This window comes from Eulemur rufifrons, chromosome 19 (assembly GCF_041146395.1).
Source record: "Eulemur rufifrons isolate Redbay chromosome 19, OSU_ERuf_1, whole genome shotgun sequence".
Classification (NCBI taxonomy): Eukaryota; Metazoa; Chordata; class Mammalia; order Primates; family Lemuridae; genus Eulemur; species Eulemur rufifrons.
The window spans coordinates 48907522-48934061 of record NC_091001.1 but is presented as its reverse complement, the minus strand read 5'-3'; the positions used below and the strand labels follow the sequence as shown (position 1 = coordinate 48934061).

The 26540-nt window shown below is 38.6% G+C and overlaps 1 protein-coding gene across 1 annotated transcript in view; it reads left to right on the top strand.

Annotated features, from left to right (window-relative positions):
• DNAH6 (dynein axonemal heavy chain 6) overlaps positions 1–26540 on the top strand; it is a 236266-nt gene that overhangs the window by 193797 nt on the left and 15929 nt on the right. The window contains exons 63-69 of the mRNA XM_069494279.1: positions 3645–3835; positions 8709–8869; positions 11881–11969; positions 12824–12970; positions 14487–14625; positions 20629–20748; positions 21656–21777. Of these exons, the coding sequence (XP_069350380.1) occupies positions 3645–3835; positions 8709–8869; positions 11881–11969; positions 12824–12970; positions 14487–14625; positions 20629–20748; positions 21656–21777 (969 nt within the window). The remainder of the gene's footprint in view (positions 1–3644; positions 3836–8708; positions 8870–11880; positions 11970–12823; positions 12971–14486; positions 14626–20628; positions 20749–21655; positions 21778–26540) is intronic.

The following is a 26540-nucleotide window of genomic DNA, read 5'->3' as shown; positions in this document are numbered from 1 at the left end:
AAAAAAAAAAAAAAAGAAGACAGAAGAATGGCCAACAAACACATGAAAAAATGCTCAACATCTCTAATCATCAGGAAAATGCAAATCAAAACCACAATGAGATATCACTTAACTACAGTGAGAATGGCCTTTTCAAAAAGTCCCAAAACAATACATGTTAGTGTGGATGCAGAGAGACAGGAACACTCATACACTGCTGGTGGGACTGCAAACTAGTGCAACCCCTGTGGAAAGCAATATGGAGATACTGTAAACAGATACAAGTAGACCTACCATTTGATCCAGCAATCCCATTATTGGGCATCTACCCAAAAGAACAAAAGGCATTCTATAACAAAGACATCTGCACCCGAATGTTTACAGCAGCACAATTCACAATTGCAAAGAGGTGGAAACAACCCAAATGCCCATCAATACATGAGTGGATTAGTAAAATTTGGTATATGTATAACATGGAGCATTACTCAGCTATAAGAAATAATGGGGATATAGAATCTCTTATGTTCTCCTGGAAAGAGTTGGAACCCATTCTACTAAGTGAAGTATCCCAAGAATGGGAAAATAAGCACCACATGTACTCACCAGCAAACTGGTTTCCCTGATCATCACCTAAGTGTACATTTGGGAATAACACCAATTGGGTGTTGGGCAGATGTAGGGGGGAGAGGGGATGGGTGTATACCTACATAGTGAGTGCGATGCACACTGTCTGGGGAATGGACATGCTTGAAGCTCTGACTCAGGGGCTGGGGGAGCATGGGGCAATATACATAACCTAAACTTTTGTACTCCCATAATAAGCTGATATAAAAAAAGAAAAAATAATAAATAAACCTATCCCATTGAAACACTAAAAAAAAAAAGGCATTAATTGGGTGTCAAGCAGATGTGGGGGGAAGGGGATGGGTGTATACATACATAATGAGTGCAATGCGCACCATCTAGGAGATGGACACGCTTGAAGCTCTGATTCAGGGTCGGGGGGAGAGAGGACAAGGGCAATATATGTAACCTAAACTTTTATACCCCCATAATATGCTGAAATTAAAAAAAAATTTTTTTTAAGCTGAAGGTCTAGATTCCCTGCCTGGAGAAAAGGAGTATCTAAGGAAGTCTTAGAACAAAGACAAGACAAAAGACGAGATCTCTGTGATGAGTGAGCTCAAGGTGACAAACCTGCTGTTCCACCTCTGTTCACAAGCAGAGCCTATTGGGTATCCAATGCTTCTAAATGTTGGAGCCAACTACTCTTTTGGGAAAAAGAAAATATTCCAACATAAGTGGCTTCTTATACAAAAATTCAACCTCCTTCAGAAATAGCATATTTTAATCTAAAGATGAAATTTCATTTCGAAAAGCTCTTAGTAAACCAGGTGGCAGGCTCATTAGCACTGCAACAGGAAGTTGACATCCCAACAATTCCTTCCTGTTATCCCAACAATTCCTTCTTTGGCATCAATATTATCAACATCTTTCAGAAAACAATTATTAGAAATTTGAACTGGAAAGAGAAAAAACAAACTGTCATCTAATTCAAGATGAATGAAGATCGTCTGAGAGAGAATAATTCGTCACCACAGAAAAAAGCTAAGGAAACTCCTCTACACTAGTGTTTGCAAATCTTGGTGTGCATTAGGATCACCTGGAAAGCTTGTTAAAACACAGAATCCTGGAGCCCACGCCCCAGAGTTTCTGATTTACTAGGCCTGGGCTAAGGGCTAAGAATCTGCATTACCAACAAGTTACCAGGTGCTGCTAATGCTGCTGATCCTGCAACCGTACTTTGAGAGCCACCATTTTAAGGTCGTTATTAGGAGAAACCATTTTCAAAGCAATCAGAGAGATGAGGAAATCAGAACATATGTCATGACTTGCGGCATCATTGGTTTCCAAGGCTAAATCCACTGGGAACTCTAACCTCGACAGGACTAGTGGTTCAATCCAGGCTTCCTCCACCTCAGAAAGGAGACTGTTTCTTTGGCAACTGGTTTTCTCTCTGTTGAAAAACCACAGTGTAATCAGAATTACTGAGGATGAAATCTTCTCACTCAGAACAACAGTTGAAAGCTTTTTAGGAAACACCAGTTGTATGAATGCAATTATAAGTCCTTGTTGTTAATTCTACCATGTGCTGATTATTTATTTAAATAAGATATTCCATGGAAGAAAATTCCATGAAAATGTATTGAGGTATAATTCACTCATCATACAATTCACCCGTTTAAGATGTTCATTTCAATGGCTTTCAGTATCTTCACAGAGTTGTGCGATCATCACCAAATCAATTTAGAACATTTTCATTGCCCCCCAAAAGAAACATCACACCCATAGCTAACGTCCCCCAATGCCACCAGCACTGGGCAATGATTAAGATTATATTTTAGTAACATAAAAGCAAATAGTTTACATAATCAAAACCTTTTTAAATAAAAATGATAAACAAATTGATACTGGAAAAGTTAAGTGAATTATACTTAGTCACATAGTGACATGGCTAGAACTAAGCCCCAAACCCCCTGGCCCTGTTGCATGGCTGTTTATTCTGGAACTTGTCATGTCTGTGATTAGTATCATATTTACTTAAAAGGACAAGCATATGAATATCTTTTCCCAAGTTGGCCACAAAAGGATGTGATCCAAGGCAATGGCCCTAGACCAGGTTGGGACACTTCCCCTAAAAAAATATATGGCAAGGCTTATTGGAACAGGACAATGTCAACATCTAATGGAGGGCTAAGGTTAAAACAGAGGCTGCTACTTACAGTTGTGCAGGATGTACACTGCACAACCCTTGGGGAAGAGCCACTCACAGTATAGGTATTATAGCCTGCGACAGGCTATAATGACAGCTTTCTGGCACATTAAAGTACCTTGAAGAGGGGACACCTTTTTGTATCTCACACATAGGCTCCATATGGGCAATGGAGGGACAAGACTCACAAGGACAGAAATGGAGTAGGTAGGGTAGGGTGGGATCAGTGAAAGAAATGCATTGATGTAGGAAATGGCCAGGCCTGGGTATCCTCATCAAGGCCAAGGCTGGTTCCCAAGAAGAGTGAGAAGAGGCTGATGAGTAAATGAGAGATGAAGAAGGGGAGACAATATATGGAGTCAATTTTCTGAAAAGTTGGCTTGTGAATGGGAGCAAAGAAATGAAATAGTAGCTAGGAGAGTAGCTGCAATCAAGCGAGGTTTTGGTTTTGATTTTAAGACTAGAATACAGTAATGCCTAATCATATGATGATAGGAAAACCAAGGAGAGAGAAAGAGATCAATAATACAGATAGAGACAATGGAGGGGCTGAAGGTAAAGTCCACAAGAATGTGAAAGGGACAGGACAGAAGGAGGCAAGGAAGGGGAGACAGCAGGCCTATAGACATGTGGAATGATGAAGGACATCCTTCTTACCCAATATTTCATCTTGCTCAGTGAATCGTGAGAACCAGGGCTGTCAGCAGATACTTGACTTACATACCCATCAAATTATGTCTGTAGGAAGAAGTATATACCCAGTCAAGAAAGAAAAGTTCAAGAGTACAGGGCACCATCCTCTGAGGAGTTGAAGGGGAAAATTAGGATAAAATTATGAAGGATCTTCATCCAACATACTATTATTTTAATGTTTTTTCTTTTCAACTTTCAGGTGGTTTTTGCTGTTACAGACTTTGTGATAGAAAATCTTGGAAAACAGTTTATAGAGACACCACCTGTGGACCTGGCTACTCTGTATCAAGACATGTCATGCAACACTCCCCTGATATTCATTTTAAGCACAGGCTCAGATCCCATGGGTGCATTTCAGAGGTTCGCCCGGGAAAATGGGTATTCAGAACGGTAAGGGCACATTGTGCAGTTTTAATAGTCCATCTGAACATCTTTTTGTAAAAATTTACCTTTGTTTTTCCCTTGTGCAGCATGAATTCTTACATTCAGATATCCCTTACTAAATAAATTAAAAAGTGTTAATATTTAGCTATTTATGTTGTTAAAATGGGGTCAGAAATCATAAAAGCAGATGTAAATTTTATTTGAGCAAAAGAGATTGCTTAAAATACTAAAGGATAATAATCTAGTGAAATGGTGATTAAAACTTGTATGGTATGTAACACATGATTTTAATGTAACCAAAAAGGGATTGACGTTTACTTCGTATGCTCAAATGTGCAAAAAAAAAAAGAGCAATTTATATTCTGTTATTAATCTCATCTTTCTCACAAGCCTCCACTCTGCTGGGTAATAAGGACAAGGGGAAAGTTTAAGTTTGCCCATTTATATTATTATATTTTCTTCTGATTTCAATATCTCCTTCAAGGTAAGCTGATTTGGTTTCTTTTTCATAAAAGTTCAGTCTTTCTCACTCCTCCATTCTCCAGTCCCCCCTACCCCCAACATGATGTCCAGGTGGGTAGGAAAGTGCACGAGACCACAGGGTGGCAGGAGAGAATAGGGCTCTCTTCTCCAAGGTGGCCTCCAGCCCGGAATGGCTCCTGCTTATATTTTATTTAAAAATATAAATTCCTAAACAACATATAATTGTTTGCATGTTAAAAATTTTACACATTTTGTCATACTTCTCCAATATTATATAGTTCTTCTATAACTTAATTTTTTTTGCTCAATATTAATTTGTGTGACCCAGTCCCTATCAAAATTCTAACTTCCTTTTTTGCAAAAATGAACAAGGTGACTCTAAAACTTAAATAAAATTTAAAGGACCCCAAAGCAATTTTGTAAAAGCAGAACAGAGTAGGAGAACTCATACTTCTCGATTTCAAACTTACTACAAAGCTACAGTAATGGAGACAACGTAGTACAGGCCTGGCACAGTGGCTCACACCTCCTAACACTCTGGGAGGGCAAGGCAGGAGAATTGCTTGAGTTCAGGAGTTCGAGGCCAGCCTGAGCAGGAGAGAGTCCCCCATCTCTACAAAAAATGGAATAATTATCTGGACATGGTCGCACACACCTGTATTCCCAGCTACTCAGGAGGCTGAGGCAGTAGGATCACTTGAGCCCAGGAGTTTGAGGTTGCAGTGAACTACAATGATGCCACTGCACTCTAGCCAGGGTGACAGAGCAAGACTGTCTCAAAAAAAAAAAATAGTATGGGCAAAAAGATAGACATATAGATCAATGGAATAGAATTCAGAGTTCAGAAATAAACCCACATATCTATGGTCAATTTATTTTTAACATGGGTGCCAAGACCATTCAATGGAGAAAGAGTAGTCTTTTCAACAATAGTTCTGGGACAACTGGATATCCACATGCAAATGAATGAAGTTGGACCCTTACCATATACCATATGCAAAAATTAACTCAAAATGGATTAAAGACCTAAATGTAACAGCTAAAAGCATACTATTCGTAGAAGAAAACATAAAGTAAATCTTCACGATTTGGTATTTGCAATAGCTTCTAAGATGCAACACCAAAAGCACAACCAACAAAAGAAAAAGTAAATAAACTGGAAATCACCAAAATTTAAAACTTTTGTGCTTCAAAAGACACTATCAAGAAAGTTCAAATGAAGCCCACAGAATAGGAGAAAATATTTGCAAATCGGATATCTGATAAGGGTCTAGTGTCTACAATATATAATGAACTCTTACCGTGCAACAACAAAAAGACAAAAGAAAATAATCTAAAAATGGGCAAATAGCCCATTCTCCAAAAGCAGATAATCAACAAATGGCCAATAAGCACATGAAAAGATATTCGACATTATTAGTCATTAGGGAAATGCAAATCAAAACCACAATGAGGTACCACTTTACACCCACTAGGATGACTGTAATTTTTTTAAATGAAACATAGCAAGAGTTGGCAAGGATGTGGAAGAATTGGAACCCTCATACACTGCTGTTGGGAAGTGAAATGGTGGACAGAGAACAGTTTGGCAGTTCCTCAAGAAGTTAAAAATGGAATTTCCACATGACTCAGGAATTCCAGTCCTAGACATATACCCAAGACAATTGAAAACGGGTGTTCAAACAAAAACTTGTACACAAATGCTCTTAGAAGCATTCATAATGGCAAAAAAAAAAAAAAATGGAACAACTTAAATGTCCATCAACTGATGAATGAAAAACAAAAGATGGTATATCCATACAATGAAATATTATTTGACCATAAAAAGGAATAAAGTACTGATACATGATGCTACAACATGATAAACCTTAGAAACATTATGCTAAGTGAAAGAAGCCAGACATAAAAGGTCACACACTCTGTATTTCCATTCATATAAAATATTCAGAACAGGCTAATCGATAGAGACAAAAAGCAGATTAGTGGTTGCAAAGGGTCAGGGAATGGAGAAAATGGGAAAAAGTGCTTAATGCATATGATGATTAATTTTATGTGTCAATTTTACCGGTTTAAGGGATGCCCAGACATCTGTTAAAACATTATTTCTATGTGTGTCTGTGAAGCTGTTTCCAGAAGAGATAGCATTTGAATCATAAGACTGAGTAAAAAAGATCACCCTGACCAATGCAAGAGGGTACCATCCAATCTATCGATGGCTCAAATGGAACAGAAAGGCAGAAGGACAAATTTGTTCTCTCTTTTTGAGCTGGGACATCTTCTGCCCTTGGACATCAGCACTCCTGGTTCTCAGGCCTCCAGAGTCAAACTGAATTATGCCACCAGCTTTTCTGGTCCTGTAGCTTGCAGAAAGCAAATCGTGGGACTTCTTGGTCTCCGTGTGTGTGTGTGTGTGTGTGTGTGTGTGTGCGCGCGCTACTGATTCTGTCTTTCTAAAGAACCCTAGCAATACAATGAGTTTAAGGTTTCTTTTTCAGGGCGATGAAAATGTTCTGAAACTAGATAGTAGTGATGGTTGTACAACATTGTGAATGTACTGAAAGCCACTAAATTGTATACTTTAAAATGGTTTAAATGGTTAATGTTATTGTTTTATGAATTTTAGCTCAACTTTTTTTTTACAAAAAGAATAAGGCAGTATTGAAGAAGAAAAACAAAGTGAGAGGACTGTTCTACCAGATATCAAGACTTACTATAAACTTACTATAAAGCTAGAGTCATTTAGACATTGTGGTACTGGCACAAGGCTAAATAAATAAATGCAAGAAAGAGAACAGAAAATTCAGAAACAGACTCAAGTTTATTGGGACACTATTTACAACAGAAGTGGTACCTCAGAGCCCCATGAAGAAAAAACGATCTTTCAATAAATAGTCCCAAGTCAGTTACATAGCCACGTGCAAAAACTGAACCTTGACCTGTACAGTATCTCACACCATAGATATAAATCAATTCCCGATGGATTGCAGCTCTAAACATAGAGGCCAAAACAATAAATAGAAATAATATAAGAGAGTATCATCTTGGGTATGGAAAGATTTCTTAAATGCAAAAAAAAAAAAATTAAAAAATATTGATAAATTGGACTGATGAGCCCTAAAATTTAGAATTTCTATTCATAAAAAGTAGTATTAAGAGAGGGGTTTTTTTAAAAGGCAAATGATAGAGTGGGAGAAAATATTTGTAGTAAATATAACTAACAAAGGGTTTATATCCAACATAAAGAACTCTTAGAAATCAATAAGAAAAAAGACAGGTGACTCAATAGGAAAAAGGGGGACCAAGAGACACAAAAGGAAATAGCCAATAAAAAGAGAAAACACTTTAAAACCTCAAAGAGGTACCACTATACATCTACCAGGTGTTAGCCAGATGTGGAGAAACAGAACCCTTATCTACTGCTGGTGTAAGTATAGAATGAAAACGTTTTGGAAAACAATTTGATATTATTCAAAAGTTAAATGTATATATAATCTGTCAAATAGCAGTTCTACTTCTAGGAATATACACAACAAAATGGAGTGTACATTTGTACTAAAATACATGTACAGAAATGTATACTGTAGTATTATACATAATTAGCCAAAAATAAGAAATAACCCAAATGTTCAGCAAGAGCAGAATGAATAAATAAACTATGGTATAATCACACTGTGGAATATTATACAGCCGTGAAAATGAATGAACTACAGTAACATGAATAAGTGTGAAAAATATACCTTTGATTGAAATATATCAAATAGAAAAGAATATATACTATATGATTCCATTTATATAAAATTCAAAACAAAATTAATCTATGGTATTAGAATTCAAAATTGTTTCTGCCTTTGGAGATAAGGAGGGCTATTGATAGGTAGGATACTGATAATGTTCTATTTTTTACCTGGATGGTAGTACACAGTGTGCACATTCACTTTGGGAGAATTCATTAAGCCATACACTAATGATTTGTGTACTTTTTCTGTATATATGTTAGACTTCAATTTTTTTAAGTTTTTAAAAATTGATCTATAGTGCTGTAGTTAGAAGTAAGGATAGTGATTATCTTTGGGCAGAAGGAAAGGGAAATGACAGGGGAAGAGAGGGATGCAGTGGATATGTCTCCGGGGTGTCAGCATAGTTCTCAACCACAGGTGTCCATTTGTGACCATTCATAGAGGTATTTATTTGGTTTTTGCACTTTTCGTTGCGTGTTATAGTAAAAATGTAAACATAAGAAATATGAAAAATATTTGAACATTTATCAGAATAAGGAATAGAAATGTATGTATATTCTAAGCAAGAGTCTACCATATTTACATTTCTTAATATTTGTTTTGCTTAAAAATATCACAAAACAGTATTTTGTTGTTTTTGTTGTTGCTGTTCAACTCAGGGTGCAGTCAATTTCACTGGGACAAGGACAAGGACCTATTGCTGAAAAAATGATCAAAGATGCAATGAAATCAGGAAATTGGGTGTTTTTACAAAACTGCCATCTTGCTGTTTCTTGGATGTTGGCAATGGAAGAGCTAATTAAAACCTTCACAGATCCAAGTATGTTGAGCACATAACATTTGCATAATAATGCCATTTTTATGTAGCCTTTTCTTGCTGAATTCATTCCTTATAGTAATTCTTTATTGTAAGCATTGTGTTTCCCTATATTAAAGAGAACTTTGAGACCCAGAGAGCTTTAGTTAAGTTACACAACCAGAATTCAAACAATAGTCTTCAGACCCCAAGTTGAGGGTATGATCCACTGGATTATTTCTGTTTCATATTGCCTTCCATGGGAGCTCATTTGAATTTGAAATATACTACCTGTAGGCATAGTAAAAAGAAATCGAAAGACAGATTTAGGACAAAGAAAGGGAATTAAATCCTTCCTTAAAATGAGACAAGTAAAGGAACAAAGTTCAGATTACCACCAATTCCCGTAGTGCTTAACCACTTTTTATCCTTTGTAACCCACATAACAATTAGCCTTCACATGTACCTCAGAGCCACACACACCCCATGGGTGTCCCCAGCATTATTCATAGTCACTAGCACTAACAATACTCTCACCACTTTCCCACACAAGAAAGTATAATGGCTTGCAAAGAGAGAAGTGGATTAGAATCTACTCATTTTTCAGTATTAGTATAAAAATAATCAAAACCTTGGGAACTGTTTTATTGGTAACTGTGGGTCCCATTCGACCACTCTGCTAGGAGACCATTGGAGAGAACCATTGGCCAAGGATGTCTGGAAAGAGCCCTTTCTCTGAGGCTTTCCTTTGTGCCCTGACTACAGAAAGCTTTCTGGGAAGGTGAGAGCTACACAGACAGTCTTACAAATCACTTCACTGAGTGCTACCTATTAAGGTGAAGAGCTGCTTTTTTACAGAGTCACCAGCCTACACTGGTCACCAAGCCACAGCTTGGGGCTCAGCAGCCTTTCCCTAAAGGCCCCTCATTTCCTGTTGCTTTCCTCCTGCTCTCCCACCCCACCTTCTGCTGGCTGCTTCCAAGGATAAGGAGTCGTTTGTACCCACCTTCCAGAATCTTCACTCTTCTACTTCTTTTCAGTCAAATAAGGGATGGCCTGCTTCCTGCTGGGCCTATGGCTTATTTGCATTTAAATAATTAGAGAAATAACAAGAAGGTCTTTACTACTGTCCAGGGGTCCCTGATGATTAGGATTATAGTTAAGAAAAAATGCTAGGAAAGGCATCAAAAAAGGAATTTGTTGCAGTGGTATTACATGAACCTCCAGAATCAGACAGCGTTCAGCCTCACTATAACTAGAACAAGAGCATTTGCCAGTTCCTCAGAGAGGCTGGACAGGCTAAGGAAGTCGACTGAAGTTGTTTGAGGGTTGTAAGTGCTTGTGGCTCACTAAACTAAACTAAAGTAAGCTAAAGTAGATACAAAACTAAACTAAACTAAACTAAAGTAGATACAAAAATCCTTTTCTGGCCCTTGCTATAACCATTTATAACCCAACCGTTTGAGCTGATGTTTAACTTGAACCAGTATAAAATAAAATACACTCACGTAGTAAGCTGAAAAAAGAAAGGGGGAGAGAAAAGAAGAAAACCTCTGGACTTGAAATTCCAAGACCTCAGACGAGTTCTGCCCCACCACTTCCTGACTGTGCATGTCGTATCTTTTCTCTGGACCTCAGTTTCCCCAACTATACAACGACTGCATAGCATCATCACTAAAAGTCCTGGACTAAGATGATTCTTAAGATTCTCTTCCAGCTCTTAAATTCTGTGATGTCTATGAAAGTTAAGAAGCTTGATGACTATAAGGGCAAAAGTAGGAAAAAAATAATTGTTTCTCCAAACCCGGCCACCTTCTTTGTTTGGTTTTTTAATTAGTGAAATCAATGGCCCTGAGATTTTGGTTGCTATTTGACTTCTATGCCTAATAGTTTCTATTATGCAAACAACGTTAATGTTGCTCTAGAATTTAGTGTACGTAACTTTTAATTTTGGACATTCATTCAATACATATTTCAGAACCTACTATGTACCAGGCACTGTTCTAGGTATAGGGTATGTTGGTGAACAAAACAACCATAGATATTTGCCCTCATAGAGCTTACATTCTAGTGCAGGGAAACAAATGATGGATAAACCACATAATAAATAAGTAACTTATATGGTATGACAGAATGTGGTTGTGCTTTGGAAAAAATAAAAAGGAGAGGAAGGTAAGATCAGAAAGACTGGGATGGGTGTTGGGAGAGGGAGGAAGGAGGATAGCAATTTTAAATGGTATAGACATGAAGAAAGCGAGGGAATTTGAGGGAAGAGCATTCCAGGCAGAGGGAACAGCCAGTGCAAAGGCCCTAGGGAGGGAGCAAGCCTGGCATGTTTGAGAAATAGCATAATATGCACTTAAAAACCAATGCCAAGGAAGTTGTCATTAGATGAAGCATGTGTCTTCCTGCTATGGGAAAAATGATTTTTTCCACCTTTACTTTGGTCTTTTGAACCTAAAGCGAAACTCATCCTTTCCTAAGTTCCTAGCCACTGCTCAGAAAGCAAGCCTGTTGACTTAACTTGATGCTATGTGTGGGATTTTTCTGTATCCCTGCTCTCTGTTCCCTTTGCAACTTCTCTGCTGAGGGGAGAAATCCATTTCTTCTCCATAGGACTTTCTGACCGTTTCCATGCAATTTGCCTTATATTTAATAATTTAAAAAAAAAAAAAAAAAAAAGCTCATGAGCATAAATGCACTGGTGGAAACTGTCTTTTTTTCAACTGAAAATTTTCCCCATTTCAAAGAAAGGGCCCTTAATATCTCATCAAGTATTAAAAATTAACATGTACCTAATTTCTTTACCCAAACTTATCAGCTTCTAGACTGCCAAACCCTCCTGATGTGACATTGCCAGAATGACTCTTTCCACCCCATTTTAAAACAGTCTAGAAAATACTTGCAATAGATTAGCTAGGTTTTTAAACAGAGTTTGTAGCATTGTTTCCTTCCCTAAAATAAGTGTTTCTTATAGAAAAGTGCTACTAGAAACTAAAAATTTTCCTGTTTTGTTTTGTCATTGTTTTAAACAGATAGTACTATCAAGGACACTTTTCGACTTTTTTTAAGCTCCATGCCTAGTAATACATTTCCTGTTACGGTTCTTCAAAATTCCGTCAAGGTAATGCATGCATATGGTTGGAACAATGTAAAATGATTGGTCTCAAAAGTGTTCACCTAGTGGCTTCAGGGAGCTCAGACCTTGCACAGAACCACATGGTGATCTACATGGCCAGGGTAGGGAGGTAGAAGTCCCTATCTTTTCACCTAACAGTGAGCAAGGAGATGATTTCCCAAGCCAGTGCCCATCCCTGCATGCCCTAGTTCTATTGGTCATGCAACTCTTCCATTTCTTACCCTCCACAAGAACATATTAAGGGTGCAAAGTATTGAGAAGGGAACCCCTCACAGAGTTAAGGGAATGCTTTAGCATTTGAGAGACAGGAAGGCCCACAGGTGGTATGACTGCTGGATTTTCCAATGTGCTGGAAGTTTCCAATATGTGGGAAGCCTCTGTGTATGAGAAACAGAGGTGCTTTTTCCCTCCTTGGCCCATGTCATGGGACATCGTGGAACAATGTCTTATGTTGGAATGATGCAAAATTCAATAGAGAAAGCCTGAACAAACTTTCCAGCCCATGTTTTTGTTTTGGGGTGGGGGGCGTTACATTTTTTTTTTTCCCCTTTAGCTCAGTCAAGTTGAATGGCCCATGTTTTTGAAAAAGATACCAAATGGAAATGTCTGAGGTTCTTGTGCAGGTGTTTCAGCCACTGTAGGTCTGAGGACCCTAGCAGACCCTCTTCTCCCTGGGCTATGGCTGAGTGAGGTACGAAGCAGGCTGGAACATGCCAGGAATGCCCATAGGAATCAGTTACCTACATCCTCTCAACGGCTGCAGTCCCTGTGTGTTATTCAGAAATAATGCAAATCTAGAAAATCATGCTCTCTGCCATGTGTGTTCTATCTTAATCCAGGTAACCAATGAGCCTCCAAAAGGCTTGCGTGCAAATATCAGACGAGCATTTACTGAAATGACATCTTCATTTTTTGAAGAAAATATACTTGGAAGGAAATGGAGACAAATAATATTTGGCATTTGTTTCTTCCATGCAATTATTCAGGTACACTCAGTTCTGCTTTTTAATAACAACCAGGAAGTATATTATGTTACAAATAAATAAATAACAAAAAGTAAGAATTAAGTGAAAGCTTGCAAATGGCATTGTGAAACGCTGACGGCCTCATTCTGTGTCTGAACCCAAGTCGTTTTCACTCAACTTCTGACCTCTAAACTACCGTTGCCTCAGGATCTCACAGCTTCAGCTCCCACCTCTATTCTGATCTGCCTACGGAACACCATCGCCTGGGTGAATGCAGTAGGTCCAATTCAACAAGCACAAAATTGATCTCCTCAGCTCTGCCTCAGGCCCAAACTCTGCTTCCCCTCCAGACTCTACTTCTGAAATCAGTGGTTTCATCCTCTTGATAACCTATAATCAGAACTTCAGGATTACTTTTATTCTTCCTCTTCACATACACACATATTTTGTCAGTCGTCAAGTCCTCCTTATTTTTCTTGCAATAGCTTCACTCTCACCTGCTCCTTTGAGTGGGCTCACCACCCTTAACTGCTTCTCACCACCCTCACCTCCCCTACCTATGACTGAATCCCAAGTCCCCTGAAGGATGACCTTCAACCACTGTCTCTTTCCTCTGTTCAAACCTCACTGCTTGGTCTGGTATCCATCCTGTGACCTCATTCCTGAATTCTGACTCTCCCACTACACATCTCTAGGTGGTGTCTTGAATGGATTAGCTTCTGGGGTTTTCAAATGTGTGGTCTACAGAAAAAGAATCAGTTAGGTAAAAACAAAGCTTAAAGATAGAAGATATGGGATAAGTAGGTGAAAATGTCCTAGAGAAGGTCCGAGAGGTTGGGACCAGGGGCTCCATGTATGAGGCCCTTGTTCCACTAACAAAAGCCGCTGAGATGAGGCGGCAGTTTCCTAAAGAGAAATTTTGAGATCAAGAGGAGGGGACTTGGGACCAATCTTCTGTTTGAGCATCAGCTTAGAATTAAGGTGGGATGGGGAGACAACAAAGTAGGAGGGTCTCACTATGGGGCATCATGAAACAAGGATTGTGATTCTGTGCATGAGTTTTTTAAAAATATATATGTCATGATGGAGAAATCAGTATGTAATCTGCAAAGTATGGCATGACTGAAAAACCAGGGACAGACTCCTTAAAACAGTAGGGGGTAACCCTCTCTACCCAATGGATGATTATAGTGTCAGCATTTTTATGCCAAAAGACTCTAGATGGGATTTTTTTTTTCTGTTTTCATGGGGAAATATTTTATTTTATCCTGAAGAACAAATGTTCTTTTGACAGGTCTATCAAATTTCCAGCAATAGCAAATTTTCTTTTGAAAATATGGGGAGGGGCCAGAATTGGAGGAAGGAAGAGGTGCTTCCTCTGTTAGGCAAAAGCTTAGCTCAAGTTGAACTGCATGATTTTAACTGATTTCTCAGTGTGGGGATGCCACCTTCAATGGAAACCTTTTAGTTTTCAATATTTTACACAAAATTAATTTTATCAAATTTTATTTCAGACCACTTTCATTTTCCATTCTAGGAGAGAAAGAAGTTTGGCCCCCTTGGTTGGAATATCTGCTACGAATTTAATGACAGTGACAGGGAATGTGCTTTACTGAACCTCAACCTTTACTGTCAAGAAGGAAAGATTCCCTGGGATGCACTAATTTACATTACTGGTCAGTATGTCCCTGTGGCCAGGGCACCCAACTGAGTGCCACAAACCTGTTAGTTTACACTCACCTGGCCCATAAAAAGATGGTGTCCTCCCCCAGTATTTAATGATGGTGACGATGACTTCTGATGTTCCCTTTATAAAGATAAGATTGTGATAAGAATGCATAATAAGTACATCTTGAGAATATTTATACACAGAAAATGGACAGATGTTTTCCCAAATAATAATAATAGGGAAAACTTATATAGCTCTTGCTACATGCCAGGCACTATTTTAAACACTTCCCATGAATTAGCAAATTTAATCCTCACACCAACCCTATAGTGTGAGCACTATTATTATCCCCATTTTATACACAAGAAAACCGACATGCGCAGTTTACAAGTAGTAGGGCCAAGATATGAACCCAGGCAGTCTAGCTTCCAGAATCCATTCAAAAGAATCTGGACAGCGATTGACTGTATTAGAGACCTGCTGATTCAGGTATACTTGTGAAAAAGGAAAAATCTTTCAGGAATTAAATTTTGGCAGATATTAACCTGGCCACATAGGGATCTTATTGCCAAAATGAGATCCAATTTGGACCATGTGAACTCAAGTAATGAAAGAGAGGACATTTGCACTGGGAAGTGGGCAGAAAGGCAATGGATGGTTTTCATTGGCAAGTAAGAGACATGGAGCACAACAGGGGGGTAGCAGGTGATCTGGAGCCTTGAAAGGCAAAATGAAACCTTAAAACATGTTTGAGATGAGGGCAGCAAAACAACAGTAAAAATAGATGAGAACCAGTCCCTAGGGTGGACCAACAGGGAAGGGCCTGGGATCTGGGAGGCTATTTTGTCCTGCCCCAGCCATCCCAGTGGGGCCAAGATTGCTTAGCAAAGTGGTGACGTAGACAGAATTGTTCTCTGGCACCCTCTGCATGCCCTGAATTTTCCTGTTCCTCATTTTTCTCTTTTTTCTCCCATTCCTGGAACCCTTAGCCTTTCAGGTTACCTCAATCTCTACTGCTGTGGAATAATTGGGATTTAAAATGAATATAAAGGAATAAGACAAGGATGCATCTGCTCTTACTATTTTAATACTTCTATTCACCATTGTGCTGAAAGCTGCAGCCAGGGAACTTAGACAAGGAAAAGAAACAAAAAGCATCCAGACTAGAGTGGAAGAAGTAAACTTGTCTTTATTCACAGACAGCATAATCTTATGTGTAGAAAATCCTAAGGAGTCCTCCTCCCTCCCTCAAAAAAAGCTAGAAGTAAATGAGTTCAGCAAAGTTGTGCATTTCTATACACTAGCAATAAAAATCCAAAAATATTTTTAAAATTTTATGCACAGTAACATCAAAAAGAATAAAGTATTTAGGAATAAATTTAACCAAAAAATTGCAGGATTTTACTCTGAAAACTGCAGAGCATTACAGGAAAAAATGTAAAATCATCTAAATAAATGGAGAGACAGCCACTCTAATGCATTGAGAGACATAGTATTTTTAAATGGTAATACTCCCAGACTGATCTATAAATTTGATGCAATTCAGCTGGCATATGGCAGAAATTGACAAACTGATTGTAAAATTCATATGAAAACGTGAAGGGCCTCAAATAGCAAAAACAATGTTTAAAAAAAGAAGGAAGTCAAAAGAGTTACATTTCCCAATTTCAAAACTTACTACAAAACTATAATGATCAAGACATTGTGGTACTGGCATAAAAAGTAGATATATAAGTCAATGGAACAGAATTGAGAATCTATAAATAACCCCTATATTTATGGCCAATTGATTTTCAACAAAGGTACCAAGATAATTCAATGAAGGAAAGGTAGTCTTTTCAACAAATGATGCTGGGACAATTGGATCTCCACCTGCAAAAGGATAAGTTTGGACCCTTATCTCACACCATACACAAAAATGAATTCAAAATGGGTGATAGACCTAAAAGTAACAGATGAAACTATTATATAAATTTCTTAGAAGAAAGCTTTGAAGTAAGTCTTCATGACTTTGGGTTAGGCAGTGACTTCTTAGATATGACACAAAAAGCCCAAGTGAAAAAGAAAAAATAAATTGGACTTCATCAACATTTAAAACTTTTATACTTCAAAAAAGTGAAAATGCAAGACACAGACTAAGAGAAAATATTTGTGAATAATATAGCACATAACGGATTGTATCCAAAGTATACAAAGGCCTCTTACAACTCAATAATAAGAAGATAGATAACACAATTTAAAAATGAGCAAATATTCTATTTAAATAGACATTTCACCAAAGAAGACATCAATTAGTCATTAGGGAAATTAAAATTAAAATCATAATGAGATAACACTTCACAACCACTATGTAGGATGGTTATAATAAAAAAGACAGTAACAAATATTGACAAGTATATGGAGAAATTGGAACCCTCATACACTGCTGGTGGCAATGTAAAATTGTCTAGCTGCTTTGGAAAATTTTTAAAATAGGGTTGACATACGGCCTAGCAATTTTACTCCTAGATATCGACCCAGGAAAAATTTAAACGTATGTCTACACAAAAACTTGTACAAAAATGTTCATAACAGCATCATTCATAATAGTCAAAAATGTCCATGAACTGGTTAATGGATAAATAAAATATATGCATAAACGGAATATTATTCAGCCATGAAAAGGAATAAAGTACTGATACATGCTACAACATAATTAAACCTCAAAAACATTAATGCTAAGTAAAAGAAGCCAGACACAAAAGACCATATATATTATTCTATTTGTATGAGAAGCCAAATTTATAGAGACAGAAAAGTAGATCAGTTGTTGCATGGGACAGGGAGTAGAAATGGAGAGTGACTACAAATGGGCACAAGGTTTCTTTTGGGGAGCAATGGAAATGTTCTAAAATTAGATGGTGGTGATGGTTGCACAACTCTATAAAATTACTAAAAATTAATGAATTATACATATAAATTTTATGTGAATTTTATGGTTTTTAAATTATACCTCATTAAAGCTATTTTTAAAAAAAGATAGGTGTGCAAAGAAAATGCTTTATCTAGGTGGTATACTTGCTAATGATGGGATTTTTTTAGGCATTCATCTATGGATTAATCCAGAAAATATTGATTAGTACTACTATGATAAATGCTGGATATCAAAGATGACATGGTCTCTGCCCACCAAAAAGCTGATGGGCATACTAAATTGTTCACGATAGCCAAGATATGGAAACAACCAAATGTTCATCAACATGTGAATGGATGAAGAAAGTGTAGTGTATATAATACATGCAATGGAATATTATTCCTCCTTCATTCTTATAAAAGAAAGAAATCCTACCCTTTGCAGGACAACATGGATAGACCTGAAAGATATGCCAAGTTAAATAAATTAGTCATAGAAGGACAAATATTGCAAGATTCCTCTTATATGAAGCATTGGAAATGGTCAAAAGTCTAGGAGTAGGGTTGATCCAAGTGCAGTGGTGTTTACAACTAATTGATCACAACCAGTTACAGATTCCTTTGTTCCTTCTCCACTCCCACTGCTTCACTTGACCAGCCTTAAAAAAAAAAAAAAAAAAAAAAAGTCTAGAAGGAGACAAGAGAATAGTAGCTACCAAGGTATGCCGGGAGGAAGAAAATGGGGAGTTGTTCAATGGGAACAAAGCTATAGTTACACAAGATGAGTAAGTTCCAGAGATCTGTTGTACAATATAGTGCCTATAGTTAACAATAAGGTATTGTGTACTTAAAAATTTGCTAAGAAAGTAGAGATCATGTTAAGGGTTCTTACCCCAAAAAACAGTGGGGGACACAAAGAAATTTTGGAGATAATGGATATGTTTATTACCTTGATTGTAGTGATGGCAACACAAGAGTATACCTGAGTCTAAACTCACCAACTTGTATACATTAATTATGTGCAGTTTTTCCTATACCAATTATTAATCAATAAAGATACAGTCATGCCACATCCCACACACTCCTGAGGATGTAGGAGGGCTGGAGCACAGCATGAGGGGAGGTGTGTATGGAGGGCAGTTTTGCCTTCAACAAAACTCAAAAAGGTAAGCTGGGGACATATCCTGCTTGTGTCTTGCTAATAAATTTTCACTCTACCTTATAAATGATGGTTAGCAATGATAGTCTTTTAGGTTGGGAAGAGGTGGAATAATTTACAAAGCTGTAAAAAAAGCAAGATGATGAGGGATTGAACACAAGGATGTAGCAATACCAGTAGGGAGACTGGACAGAAGAGAATAAACAGAGACATATTTAGGAGGCTTTAAATACAGGAAGATATTTGGGGTTGGAGGAGGGTCTTCAAATTTTATAGTGTAGGTTACAGCAATGCGTAAGTCCAGGAGTGGTGCTGGAGATGGAGACTGTCCAGTTTGTATGGTGCCATCCCTCAGCCAGCCCATGGGGATAGGAAAGGAGGAGATGGGGGAAGCCACCACAGCAGGATCTGCAAGGAGACCCGCAGGAACAGTGATGCTGGGGCCAGGCAGTGGCATGTATGGTGGACACCCCCGACACACACACGGTCTCTCTCCTGGGAAGACTAGAGCCAGAAGTCTCCTGCCTGGAAGTAAGCTGTGATTCATCTACCCTGAGTCAAATGGCAGGGCTCCTTGTTTACTCAGCTTGATCCAAGAAAAAGTATAAAACCAAATCTGGATGGAGAAGCACAAAGTTAGTCGATTTGTAAGGAAAACATTTCTGTGCTGCTTTTCAAAAGGCAGATATTTAATTAGAAACATTTTTTAGAACAATAAACTTTAGAGCAAGCTCCTTTCCTTTTTGCAATTGGAGAAACTTGAACTTTACATTCCTATTCAGCTCCAAGAATCCAAGTTAGGAGCTTCAAGTTAAGCCCAGACTAGATGGACCCACCACAGAGATTTAACCCAACTTTGTGTTCCAAGATTTGCCAGAGAGTGGCTAAAGAATAGTCCTAAAAAGACACAGAGCATCTCTTCCTTCCCTTGTGGAATTGCTAATACAGGAATTCTCCAACTTGACTATCAGCCTGAGTACTTATTCCCCCTTGCCTCTCCCTGAGTGGCTGATCCAACAAGACTGACAAGAGGTACTAAAAGAGGAGAGGAAAAAATAGGCATCCCTACAGGATGTGCAGGTAAGGACATTGCCGTCTTGGAAGAAATAAACTGTTGAGATTCCAAAGACTGAAATAACTTTCTCTCAACCAACCATCTCAGCTTGAAAGACAATGAAAAAAACATCTCCTTGTGACATAATGAAAGAGAAGGACATGAGAATGGATCAACAGAGGATTCAGAAGTAAACAACGTCAGTATTATAGGTGAAATCCTTCTGGGAACACAACAGTGCTGACTGGTGAATTGTAGCAATGGATCTGGAGTTTTTCCAAAGAATTGTATCAGCAATAGATATCATTCCAGTACAGTTGCTTCCCACCCGTAATTTTGGGATGACAGTGGAGCATACCAAAAGTAGCTTCTCTGTGGAATGAGAGATACAATACCAGGAAATTTTAATTCTCCATTACATAATTTCTGTGAGGCAAGTTGTCTCTTTCATCTTGGATCTATCTTTCCTTAGCTTGATAGCAATAATTTTTAAGGAATGTATAGAGTTTGAATGCCTTGCTATGAGAGTTTGGTTTCATTTTACTCATTGGCCCCAAAAAGAAGCACTGTTTCATGGAAAGTGTGTATGTTTTAGAATACACACTCAAAATCAATACTTCAAAGCAAAAGAACAAGAAGAAGGAGGAAATATGTAAATAGAGCTCAATGGCTTAAGTTTCCGTAAATTACCTAGGGTAGAGTACACATACCAGATTTTTTCTGCTTTTTTTAAAATTGACTTTTTTTCTCTTTGGGTAGGGAATGAGTAGTGGAAGGAAATTCTGATGTGCTCTTTTCATTTTAAGTACCAAATAAATGTGTATATATAAATAAACCTATTAGAATAGGGGTATGCTTATCAATTTAAAAATAGTAATCATTTTAAAATGCAAACTCCTTTTCAGGTGAAATTACATATGGTGGTAGAGTCACAGACACCTGGGATCAAAGATGCCTTCGTACTGTCTTGAAAAGATTTTTTTCTCCTGAAACATTAGAAGATGATTATAAATATTCCGAATCAGGTGAGTGACTTTTCAATATTACAGAAAAGAGCTTTCCCAAGAAGCCGCTGACAGCATCTCACTTTTCCATCCAGGGGCTGTTACAGTCTTCACAACGCAGTCCCATGCCCACCCCGTCCCCATGCTTGACCGCCTTCAGAGCTGGTCTGATAGTAAAAGCACAAGGATACATAGTGGGCAGTAACCACTTGGAATTATTTCTGTTTTAAAGTTGATTGTATTATGTCTAAATGTGTTTTCAAAGTTATATCCCAGTATATTTTAAAAGTAATTAAAGAAAATTTCCATTACAGCAAGTTGAGTAAAAAACAGATCTGTGAGTTGGTGACAGCTTGTTATGGGTCAGACAGCAAATAGATAATGGTCCTGAGGGTCCATCCCCTGGAGGGAGCGATTGATTAGCACAAAGTGAGTGCATAAAAGCTCCCACGACTGAGTTGTAAGAGACTGCCCCTGACAGCTGATCAGACTCAACCGCATGTCCTGTAATCACAATAAGAAAACTGAGTAGCCCCAGATGTCAATGTTTTGCAAATGTAGCTTTTATTGGAGAGGGTTGTTGTTGTTTATCAAACAAATACCAAAGCAATCTCTAACATAAGCATAAATCTGGAGGCCTTAATGGGGCGTACCTTTCAGTGGCATATCCCTGGATCCTCAGAATTTTGAAATGTTCTGGAGGAGACATCCTGAAAGGTTAGGTCAATAACAGATCCTCAAGGCCTTAAGAAAAGGTAACAAAACTAGACACAGCAATGAAAGCAAGGAGGTTTTGGAAAAAAATAATCCCTTTTCTATATGAGGCGGTTGATTGCAGCCACCACCTGAACCAGGCAGGGAACAGCCATCTTGGCAGTGCAAAGCCAGTCTATTTAAGACACATTGTCTTCTGTGTTTTTAATAACAGGCATCTATTTTGCACCCAAGGCTGACAGCCTTCAAGAGTTTAAGGACTACATTGAAAATCTGCCTTTAATAGATGACCCAGAAATTTTTGGTATGCATGAAAATGCCAATCTTGTTTTCCAGGTATGTAGCCTTTAAACTTAAAGTATGTATTTATGTTGTGTATACAAATTCAAAATGTCAATAATCACCTCACTCTCTCTGTAAGTTATATACTCCTAAATAAATAAGATAATTGTTTCACCTTGACTTCAACATTTGGTTCCAATTTAGCCTGTTCCTTCTGGATCCTTCACAGAATCCTAGGATCATCGTGCATTTTTCCTGACCCTGGCCAACCCCCTCCATCCCCAGGCTTTCTGCCTGGTCCATAATCTACCTGCTCATAGTCCAACCATAGCAGGGGGATTTGGACAATAGTATAACCTCTTCTCTTTTGGCCTTATCCCTCCATGCTGGGCACATTTGTCTCACGTTACATAAAGATTTATGGATCCATATGTGGTTAGATTATAAAGTACAGTAACAAATATACAAAACAGATAAATTAAAAGCATGGTCACAGTATCAGATCACAGAAGAAAACTGGATTATTTTACTCCTCTGTGTAGACCTCCTGATGTTGCACGATTACTTCAAGGTAGTCCAGGCTCCTCAGCATGGCACTCACGGCTCCCCGTGACCTGGGCACCGCCTACCCTTGCGCTTCCATCATCTGCCATGAACAGGCATCTGTGAAAGAACTGAAGCCATGAAATGGGGTGTGTCCCTGAGGGCTCTGGAAAATTCTAAGGTTGAGAACTAGATTTGGCTTCACAAGGGGAATCATCCTTCTGTTCAACTTAAGTTTTGCCGCTATAAGTGTTAGAGGTGAAATCTGCCTAGATGTCAAGGAATCCATGCAAAATAACTGTGGAACCTCCAGAAAGAGCACCAATAGGTCAACGTTCTGACACCTTATTTCGTGTTCTCTGGCATTAAGATCACTTGGCCATTCAGCTGGGAGTTAGAATAATGCATCTTGTTTTTCCTTATTCTACTTTCAGGAGGAAAAAAAATGGTGGCTAAACCTACTGTCAATGTTTGCTTCCTCTTTGACTATCTGCTCTGGAGGGGGAAGGGGAGGCTGAGAGGAGTAGGGCAGTGTGGCTATGATAAGGCCCGCTGCATCCTGTGTGGACAGCACTGCTGGTGGGGTGAAGTTCTTGGCATTGGGTACCTGCAGTGTCTTTTTTAATCTTTTCCATTGGTTGCAGAATGACTGAGACAGCAGGTATCTAGTGAGCCCCTGCTATGTTTTCCTGTCTAGCCTTCCTTCCTCCATTCTTCTGGTTGGTACATGCCCCATTCCCATCTCTTTCCTTTGGAGCAACTGCCTCTTCCCCATTCCATGAAATTCTGATAAGATTCCCAACCACTTGCCACCTTCATAGAAGCAGACATGTGACCCAGGCCTGGCCGAAGGCAGCACTACCTCCCTCAGCCACTCCTTCTGGTCCAAGGAGTGCACACATGACCTATGTGAGTTAAATGGGAGCTCACAGTATATGTGGATGCCGGGAGTGGAGGGGGTGCTGTCTGTGTCCTCTGGAATCCCTGGCCAGGATGCTGTATGTCAGCAGCTGTTTGTGGCCTTGTCCCTGACATACCCACCCCCTCCCATCTGCTGCATGGAAGAAGTGCATCTGCCATAAGAAAGAATGAGGGCAATGTACAAGAAACAGCCAAGCCTGCGCAGGAGAGAAGGCATTAGAAAGGGGAGTCAAAACCCCATCTGTGTCCTCACAGAGGCCAGAGTGGGCCCGAGAATTAAATCGACAGAAGAGAGATTAACAGGAGAAAAGCATGCACATTTAATATAAGTTTTACATGACACTAGTAAGGAAATGAAGACCCAAAGAAGTGGTAAAACCTACACACTTTTTTATTAGATTGAACAAAAAGAGGAAATTGTGGAAAAGTAACTAAATTATTTGGGAAGGCTAATGGAAGATAAGAATTACTTTAACAAGGTCTTTTTGTACAGAATTCTCTTGGCTGTAACTCCCTATTAAACAATGTGTCTTTTCTCCTGGTATGGGGAGGGCATCTTTCACATGAGAGTTTTTGTCTCCTGGTTTCAGGAAAAGGGGAGATTAGAATACACTTCTTGCATCTACTGTTTTTCAAATTGCCTTTTGCTCGAAATAATCCTGATGTCAAAATGGCATATTTTGAGTTGGCATATTCTGCCACCCTTCACCTGAGACCCATGCGACTTATTTTCTCTTCTCCCCAGTTACATAAGCAACAGATTCCTTTGCTTTGCTTTAGTTGGTTTAGGTTAGATAATGCTGCCTCTTGTAATCAGTAGCATCTTAACCCAAAAGATATAAATTATTCCTTGCTTATCCCAGCAAACTGTGCTTCACATGGATGCTTATCACAAACTAGTAAAGAAATTTGGACTTCGACCTGTCCACATCAGCTGGAGAAATAAGGAAGAAATTTGCCTCCCAAGACGACAATAAGCATAAGTCAAGGGACATCTGCATAGGCTGTCTGTGGGGAGACAGAGATCCATTCTCTTTCTTCTCATTAGAAGCTGAATAAATGAAAAGAAAAAAACCAACACGGTCTGAGTAAATGGAGAGAAAAAAACATGCTGAAGGATAAGGGATAAAAAACACAATTCCGAAGACTCAGACTCACCCTCTGCAAATCATCTGCTGCAGAACCCAGACAATAAGTAACATATTTTGGCATCTGGGATAGTATGTGAAATCTAGCCTATATAAGAAAGAAAGCCAGAATTTGACAGCAAGCTGACACATAAATACAAAGGGTACCATGAGATGTGTGAGAGGGAAATATTCCAAGGAAACTAAAAATACCATAGCAGAATTAAAAACTACTTTGGAAACTTAAAGACCAGAACTGACATATAGATTATCACATATATGAATTAGGAAGCAAATTTCATAAGCCTTCCAGCCAGGCGCGGTGGCTCACGCCTGTAATCCTAACACTCTGGGAGGCCGAGGCAAGGAGGATTGCTCAAGGTCAGGAGTTCGAGACCATCCTGAGCAAGAGCGAGACCCTGTCTCTACTAAAAATAGAAAGAAATTAGCTGGACAACTAAAATATATAGAAAATATTAGCTGGGCATGGTGGTGCATGCCTGTAGTCTCAGCTACTCAGGAGGCTGAGGCAGGAGGATCACTTGAACCCAGGAGTTTGAGGTTGCTGTAAGCTAGGCTGATGCCAAGGCACTCACTCTAGCCTGGGCAAGAAAGCGAGATTCTGTCTCAAAAAAATAAATAAGCCTTCCAGAATGGAGATTAAAATGTCCAAAAATAGAAAATGATGAGAGATGATAATAGATACAGGGGATAATGCAAGGAGATTAAACAAAACAATAAGAAACAGAAACAATAATTCAAGAGGGTCTTGAATTACTTTTTGCTGTATTGAAAAAAAAAAAAATGAAGCTATGCCTGGATGGATTCTGGCACAAGTTTGGAACTATGATGATTAGAAAAAGATCACTTTATCTACCTCACCCCCCACCCGAAAACAGGGGTGGATGGGTTATCATAGTAATCAGAACGTACTAGGTTATGCTGCAGTAAGAAAGTGACCCAAATCCCAGTGATTTAATCTAGCATGGATTGTGTTGGTGGGTTGACAGAGGGGGCTCTCCTCCACACAGAGACCCACTGTTATATTGTAGCTGCATTTACTAGAACAAACAGCCTTTTCTTTCACTGCAACATGGGAAGAGAGACTAGAGAATTACTGCTAGAGACGAGAGGCTTTTCACTGCCTCAGCCTGAACAGTCCATCATGACTTCAGCTCACGTTTCATGGCCAAAATAGTACTGTGGCCTATCCAACTGCAAGGATGAGGGAAAATGCAATTTTCACTGTGCCCTAAGGAAAGGAGAACTGGAAGTTGGTGTGAACTAGAAGTCTCTAGCTCACTTATCATAGGAAGTGATACTATGCCGGCTGCACTAAATGTCCCAAGACTCAGTCCAACCAACCAAAATGTTAAGAACTAAAATGAGAAATTTATAATATTAAATGACTGGCACTGAGCAAAGAAATCAAATTATTTAACTATAGCATTAAGTAAATAACTTCATATTTGTGTTTAGGACCTAATGAATATGTCAAAAGTGACCCTGGAATAAAAATTTCTGAGCATAAAAAGAAATGGAAAAATGAATCACATTAGAAAGAGCCAATAGATGTGACTATATCAAAAGGTCATAAAAAAAACAAAAAAGCGAATGACAAGCCAAAACATTTTTGGAAAAAAAAAAAAAACAGAAAAGTTAACTTTCCTTATTATGTAATTGTCTTTTTATAAATCAATAATTTACAAAACACTAAAAATCATAGCCAATGAACATATTTTTTCAAATTTTTAAATCCATTAATCCTCAAAGAAATTCAAAAAATAGAAGCGTTTTTTAATCTATTAAATTGGAAAAGATTCTTTAAGTAATAATAATAATTCTTGCAAAGACACAGAAAAACAGGCCCTCTGATACACTATTGTGGGAACATAACTGATACAATGTTTTTAGAAATTAATATAGTAATTCTCAATTTAAAAATATTCCTGGCCGGGCGCGGTGGCTCACGCCTGTAATCCTAGCACTCTAGGAGGCCGAGGCGGGTGGATCGCTCGAGGTCAGGAGTTCGAGACCAGCCTGAGCAAGAGCGAGACCCCGTCTCTACTAAAAATAGAAAGAAATTATATGGACAACTAAAATATATATATATACAAAAAATTAGCCGGGCATGGTGGCGCATGCCTGTAGTCCCAGCTACTCGGGAGGCTGAGGCAGGAGGATCGTTTAAGCCCAGGAGTTTGAGGTTGCTGTGAGCTAGACTGA